This window comes from Podarcis tiliguerta (assembly GCF_965153285.1).
Source record: "Podarcis tiliguerta genome assembly, chromosome: 12".
In the NCBI taxonomy this organism is placed as follows: domain Eukaryota; kingdom Metazoa; phylum Chordata; class Lepidosauria; order Squamata; family Lacertidae; genus Podarcis; species Podarcis tiliguerta.
In genome coordinates this window covers 12,761,413-12,768,935 of record NC_139545.1, presented here as the reverse complement: position 1 = coordinate 12,768,935, position 7,523 = coordinate 12,761,413, and the positions used below count along the sequence as shown (strand labels likewise).

General features: G+C 46.7%; 1 protein-coding gene across 1 annotated transcript in view; it reads left to right on the top strand.

The window, feature by feature from the left end:
- Positions 1-936: 936 nt before the first annotated feature.
- CDCP1 (CUB domain containing protein 1) overlaps positions 937-7,523 on the top strand; it is a 41,188-nt gene continuing 34,601 nt past the window's right edge. Inside the window, exon 1 of the mRNA XM_083404741.1 lies at positions 937-1,167. Within this exon, the coding sequence (XP_083260867.1) occupies positions 1,089-1,167 (79 nt within the window). The 5' untranslated portion in view covers positions 937-1,088. The remainder of the gene's footprint in view (positions 1,168-7,523) is intronic.

The following is a 7,523-nucleotide window of genomic DNA, read 5'->3' as shown; positions in this document are numbered from 1 at the left end:
CCAGTTGAGCCCACTCCTACCTATGAAGCAAATATTTGGAGGGCTGGAGTTTTAACACCCAGATTTATTCATGAAAATCTCACCAGCAGCCCCCATCTTCACCCCCCCCCCATTGATACAAAAGCAGGCAATTTGTTAAGAGCTAAGAAGAGCCTGGGGACGCGGGTGGTGCTGTGGGTTAAACCACAGAGCCTAGGACTTGCTGATCATAAGGTCGGCGGTTCGAATCCCTGCAACGGGGTGAGCTCCCTGCTCCTGCCAACCTAGCAGTTTGAAAGCACGTCAAAGTTCAAGTAGATAAATAGGTACCACTCCGGCGGGAAGGCGAACAGCATTTTTGTGCGCTGCTCTGGTTCGCCAGAAGCGGCTTAGTCATGCTGGCCACATGACCCAGAAGCTGTACACCGGCTCCCTCCGCCAATAAAGCGAGATGAGCGCCGCAACCCCAGAGTCGGCCACGACTGGATCTAATGGTCAGGGGTTCCTTTAAGAAGAGCCTGAGATTAGGTCAGCAGGTACCCGGAGTCTGTTAATCTCAGGGTCCCGAGTTCGAGTCAAGAGATTTCTGCATCGCAGGGGGTTGGAACTCGAGGACCCTCAGGATTCCCCTTCCAACATGATCCCTGCATTACAGTTCGTAGGATTTTGGGCAGTTAGTTAGATCTCCTGGCTTCCCCAGACAGGGCGCGCCCAGGCACATCAGCAAGAGTAGGCGCATGAGGATCCCACGGATCCTCTCCGACTAGGGTGCGCAAAATGGACACACCCGAGGGGCACCCGACGCGGCAGCTCGTGGGTGGGAGACGCCGTTGAATCGGGACCTTCGACTTCCTCCCCGGGACAGCCCAGACCTTTTCCTACAAGCGCGCGCACCGGGGAAGAGGAGGAGTCCCTTTTTGCACCTGGGGATGGGCGGCGGTGAAAGGGAGGAGCCGTCGCCTCCCTCCCGAGGCAGAGCAGGAAGAGGAGGGCGTCGCCACCAGATCAGCCACCCCGGAGGAGTCTCCTCCACGGTCCGGCGACCAGGGAGGAGAGAAACTACCCCCCCCCGCTCCTTGCAGGATCGCAGGGGGCGCAGATGCGCGGAGATGGCTGCGGGTCTCTGGATCGCTTTCCTGCCTCTGGCCCAACTCCTACTGCTGGCGGCCGTGACCCTGCAGCGCGCAGGTAAGCGGCGATCGGGCGCCTGTGCCCCACGCGTGTTTTGGGTGGGGTCCGCGGAAAGTGCGCCCGGCGGATCGGAAGCGGGGAGGTCCCCCCCCCGGGTGGTAAGGCTTGTCCGAATCGCGGAGGGCGGATCGGAGACGTAACCGGAGAGCCCCGTGGGTAGCGCGTGGGACTGGGGGTCGTGGGTTCGAACCCCGCGTTGGGCGAAAGAGTCCTGCGTCGCGCGGGGTTGGGCTAGATGCCCATCGAGGTCCCTTCCAACTCTGCGAGTCTCCGATTCCACGGAGAATCGACGTCGCGCCAGCCTGCGCGCCTTGGCAACTTCCTGGCCTTCGCCACCCGTGAGCGCGGGGCCCTGGAAAGTTTGAAAGCAAGTTGGTGGGGAGCTCTTTCGTTTCGGAGTTTTCTTTCTTGCCGTCTGAGGAAAGGGGATCCGGCTGATTTGGAGATGGCATTGGAACTTGAAAGGGGCGCGGAGGAAGTGAACGGCATCTCTAACTTATTCCCTCAACCAAGGAAAACTTTCATGTCTCCTTTTGGTATTTGGCGCAGTGGAACTGCGGAACTCGCTGCCACAAGAGCTAGTGACGGCCACCAGCTTGGGTGGTTTTAAAAGAGGAAAAGGCAGATCCACGGAGGACAGGCTGTATAAGTTGGCTGTTAGCCTTGCTGACTGCTTTTGCCTGCATGGTGGGAGACAGTATTCTTCTGAATACCAGTTGCAGAGCAGAATGCTCAGGTGCTCAGGGCCTGCTTGCCAGTTTCCCATATAGGCTGGTTGGTCACTGTTGGACTGGTTGGTCACGGTGAGTACAGGATGCAGGACTAGATGGGCCCTTGGCCTGATCCTGCAGGGCTGTTCTTAAACTGCATATCCTGAAGCTGAAGTGATTGGTGGCTGCTAGTGCGTTCATTTGCTTGTTGTAATGAAACACTGCAATATTTTTCACTTCCACTATTGTTGCTTTTGGTATATCTATGCTGCTTTGGGTCAACTGATTAGTGCTGCAGATGCGATTATACCACAGTTCATGGCTCAATTGGGTAGATAATGCCAAGGTTTGATCCCCGTAGGGGACGGCTTCCTGTTTCTGCCTTGCAGGGGGTTGGACTAGATGATCCTCAGGGTCCCTTCCAACTCTATGATTCTATGTATATACTTCCAGTACTATCCCCGCATGTAGCAGCAAAACTGGGCGCCTTTATCTGCCCTGCCTGCAACAAAACATGTCTCTCCCATACCAGTCGCTGTAGCCACCGCAGGCACCGTAACTCTCCAATGCAGTGTTTGAAACTTCCATTTTTCCGCAGGCGCATTTTACGAAAGGGAATTTCATTCTCAAGCAGTTTTTGAGCTCTGGGCACAGTACTGTGCCTAAAATTTCAGATTAATACTGCAGAGTGGAAGGAAAGGAGGACCTTTTTCTGCCTCCCCACTTCTAGCTACTTTCTGAAGACTGGAGAAGAGACCCTCTTAAGAATAATAGGGGGTGGGCGGGGGAAGGACTAGACCATGTGAAAACTGAATTTTAGCTGCAGTTCATTCATTTTCAGCTTTGTATTCTTGTTATAAAAAAGTGAACCTAGACATTGTTGCGCTCATAACTTAGGTTTAAGGTGCCTGACAGTGCCATTATCTGGAGGTGTATGGCTGGGGATCATTAGATCTTGATTGCCTTCACACACTAATACCCCATCATGTAGAATTCTATCAGTTATATTTTATCTGCACAATTGGAATGAATTTCAGGAACCAAAATGCTTTTTTATGTGCAGAAAAAGAGGTTGAAATAGGCCAATATATATGTGGCTGTCCCTGGATCAAGTGACTTTTCTTCTTTATGTTCTCAAAGCTCTTAATGTAGCTCAAGGTTGTCATTGGGAAACTAGCCAGATGTTCAACTGATAATCAATCACAGTCAGTCCATCATTTGAAAAATAAGGCTTTTGATTTATCTAACACGGGTGGCGCTGTGGTCTAAACCACTGAGCCTAGGGCTTGCTGATCGGAAGGTCAGCAGTTAGAATTCCCGGCAACAGGGTGATCTCCCGTTGCTCAGTCCCAGCTCTTGCCCACCTAGCATTTCGAAAGCACGCCAAAAAGTACAAGTAGATAAATAGGTACCACTTCGGCGGGAAGGTAAACGGCGTTTCCGTACGCTGCTCTGGTTTCGCCAGCAGCGGCTTAGTCATGCTGGCCACATGACCCGGGAAAACTGTCTGTGGACAAACGTCGGCTCCCTCGGCCAGTAAAGCAAGATGAGCACTGCAACCCCAGAGTCGTTCACGACTGGACTTAACTTTCAGGGGTCCTTACCCCAAAATGGCACCTCGACTTAGTTTAAGGAGAGTAATCCCTTTTATGAGAGGGTGGAGCACAGAGTTCTTCTTAGTTTGTGTGGAGTGACTCCATGCTTCAATGTATCTGCATGATGGTTAAAGGTAAAGGTAAAGGGACCCCTGACCATTAGGTCCAGTCGTGGCCGACTCTGGGGTTGCGGCGCTCTTTTTGCTTTATTGGCCGAGGGAGCCAGCGTACAGTTTCCGGGTCATGTGGCCAGCATGACTAAGCCGCTTCTGGCGAACCAGAGCAGCGCACGGAAACGCCGTTTACCTTCCTGCCGGAGCGGTACCTATTTATCTACTTGCACTTTTGACATGCTTTCGAACTGCTAGGTTGGCAGGAGCAGGGGCCGAACAACGGGAGCTCACCCCGTCACAGGGATTTGAACTGCCGACCTTCTGATCGGCAAGTCCTAGGCTCTGTGGTTCTGGTGTCAGGATATCATTCTGATGTTATTCTGCTGGCACAGTCAGGTTGTGACTGGGGACACTGTTGGTTGGCCATACTCTTCTAATAGCTTGTCAGAAAGCAGCTCTTTAAGAAGTGTTGCAACACTGACCTAGAAAGTTGTTTGATCCGATCCCAACACTTCTGGTGTTGTCTGTGTAGTAGCTTTGATGCACTCACACTCGATATTTGTGTTGTCAGAGCTTTTTTCCCAAAGCTTTAATTATACACAACTTATGCAAATGTTGCCTCATTTGAGTGAGTTAATGATTTGTGAAGCTGTTCCAGACACCAACGGAAAAGTAGTCCGTCCAGTTTTTGTCCCGCCACACTTGAACATAATTTAATTCCCTGCTCCAGAATACAAGTGGTTTTTCCTTCCAAGCTCCTTCTAAGTCTTCCTTTTTGTTGTTGTAAAAAAGAGTAATCTTCTTACAAACATGCAACTGATGTTACTCATTCCACTAGGCCTCCCTGAGACAAGAGAGGCAGGAAATTGCAGTTTTTAACTGGCTCCTTCTTAATGCTATATTTGCATCACTGACGGTTCGGATGTTATGCACAAAACATGATTGTTATCCTGCGCATTTCAAGTCAATTTTATTAGCTTATTGAGGAAATCCAGATTCTTGGTCCTTTAAGAGAAGTGGAGCTTCAATAAATCCCCAAAGCCTTTTTACTGATAAGAATGGGATAGGCCCAGTTGATTTACTGGATTTGGATGTCAACAAATCTAAACAAAGCTACTCAGCTGACCAACAAAAATTCCCTAGAAGTCTTATCTCTGAAGTTCCAATGCATCCTGTCCCTGTACTATAGCTGTAGAATTAGAAACAGGAGCGATGGTATGGGAAGGCTCTGTTCTAGAAAACAAAAAGGTGTGAATGAGTGCTATTATTTTGATCTAGGGATGGGCTGCACTGTAGGAAGATTTGTGGCTTGTAGTCAGGCAACAGCATAGCTGAATGTTGACTAAATATCACCCAGACAGCTTTGGAAGATAACTCTTGAATTATTGTGCATAAAAGGGAAAAAAATCCTGAAGGATGTGACTTATCTTGCTGGAAGGTTTTGGATCTTATCCCTAATGGTGATTAAATAAGAACATGAAATCTTGACTAGCTTACACCAAAGGTTCCACATCCGGCTTCCCATAGCTGTGTCTGGGAATCGCACAAGGAAGAAATGAAGGCTGAAGAAGAAGAAGAAGAAAAAGAAGAAGAAGAAGAAGAAGAAGAAGAAGAAGAAGAAGAAGAAGAAGAAGAAGAGTTTGGATTTGATATCCCGCCTTATCAATACCTGAAGGACTCTCAAAGCAGCTAACATTCTCCTTTCCCTTCCTCCCCCACAATTAACACTCTGTGAGGTGAGTGAGGCTGAGAGACTTCAAAGAAGTGTGACTAGCCCAAGATCACCCAGCAGCTGCATGTGGAGGAGCGGAGACTCGAACCTAGTCCCCCAGATTACAAATCTACCGCTCTTAACCACTACAACACACTGGCTCTCAATGTTTCTCTCCCGACAACTGGCATTCAGTGATGTTCTGTTTCCAAACTTGAAGTTTCCACGTAACTCTCGTGGTTGTATAGCCCCAACATACAAACCTTCCATGATTTTTGTCTAGTCCCCCTTTGTTGACCATTGTTGTGCCTTGACTTTAAAGTAAAGGCAAAGGGACCCCTGACCATTAGGTCCAGTCGTGACCGACTCTGGGGTTGCGACGCTCATCTCGCTTTATTGGCCGAGGGAGCCAGCGTACAGCTTCCGGGTCATGTGGCCAGTATGAATAAGCCGCTTCTGGAGAACCAGAGCAGCACACGGAAACACTGTTTAGCTTCCCTCTGGAATGATACCTATTTATCTACTTGCACTTTGATGTGCTTTCGAACTGCTAGGTGGGCAGGAGCAGGGACCGAGCAACGGGAGCTCACCCCATCGCGGGGATTCGAACCGCTGACCTTCTGATCGGCAAGTCCTAGGCTCTGTGGTTTAACCCACAGCGCCACCCATGTCCCGCCTTGACTTTACTGCTAACCAATTTCAGTGGACAACCCCCAAGCTCTAGTATTTTATGACTGGGAGAAAAACCTCTCCACATGCTTTCTCCAAGACACGCAACATTTTATACACCTCTACCCTGTCACCATTTCCCCCAGCTAATTATCCCCAAATTTCCTCATAAGGATAATTTTAGTTACCCTTTCTCCCACCTTTTCCATATCCTTTTTGAAATGGGGTGACCAAAACAACAAATGGATTTGGTTCCTATAATGGCATGATGGTATTAGTAGTTTTATTATTATTGGGGCCTTTTCTTCTTTTCCCATACCGAATTTTTTTCCACAGCTGCCACACGCAGAGTTGCCATTTTCACACAGGGGCCCACCACAGGCCAGTCATTACCAGTTCAGACTCCATTAGTGTATATGTGAAGTTGGGGTTGTTGTTCTTTTGTCCCTATGTGCTTGTGTTGAACTGCACTTACTATTTTAATGCCAGTTCAGCCAGTTTGGAGAGGTCGTTTCGGAGCTCCTTTTAATACCTTGTTTTGTTTACCACCCTGAACAATATAGTATCATCGCCACACTTGAAATACCTTGAATGAAGGTGCCTCACCCTTTTGATCGCTTTCTTCTGCACCTTTTCCTAGCCCTACAATATCTTTTTTGAAAACTGGAAAACCTATTGTGGCTTTGCTATTTATTTACAAACTCAAGTCTAGAGAAATACATTATGAATCTCTTGGAGACAGCAGCAAGATTTTAGAAAACAGCATTATGCATATATATGGATCCAGATTTGCACAGAGGGGGGAAAATGGTATTTTAAAATCCTATTGACCAACCAGCGTGGATAAAAATCAATGATTAAAAAAAACGGATTATTATATTTAAATTGGATTTTTAAAATAAAAGGCTTTTGGAAGAAAAATCTTTCTAAAGATAGCTTTCTATTTAAGTTACATTATAGTCCAAAGGCTATTCATCAGGAAATAAGGATTTGTTTTAAGTTTTTCATGTGTGCTAAAACTCAATCTGTTTTTGTTTTTTTTTAAAAGAATTGTTTAACCACATCAGTTAACAAACATGGATACATATGCTATAATGTTATTGTTTTAGTTAAAAATAAATTGTTTAAATTGTTATCAAGGAAATGATTATTTTTCTCCTTCTGATAAAGTACAGCAGAAACGTTGTCCAAATATAAACAGTTAACTTATTAAACCTCACAATAATTTCATAATTATCTGTCTATGCATTTCTAATAGTATAAACAAATCAGTAATTTTTGATAGAACTGTAAAAACTACTCTGAAAATTTATTATTCCAAAGATGAAACCTTCATCTGGTTGTTAATATTACGATTATACCAGCAAGAATGAGTCTTTCTGTAAATAAGAAGAAGAAGAAGAAGAAGAAGAAGAAGAAGAAGAAGAAGAAGTCTTACTGACTAGTGATTTAAATCAATTTGATTTAAATAAAATCCACCCTGGTGCATAGCAGCCACCATTTATGTCTTTGTAAACTCAAAGCTAGATCACTGTAAACCTCTCTACAGGGAAGT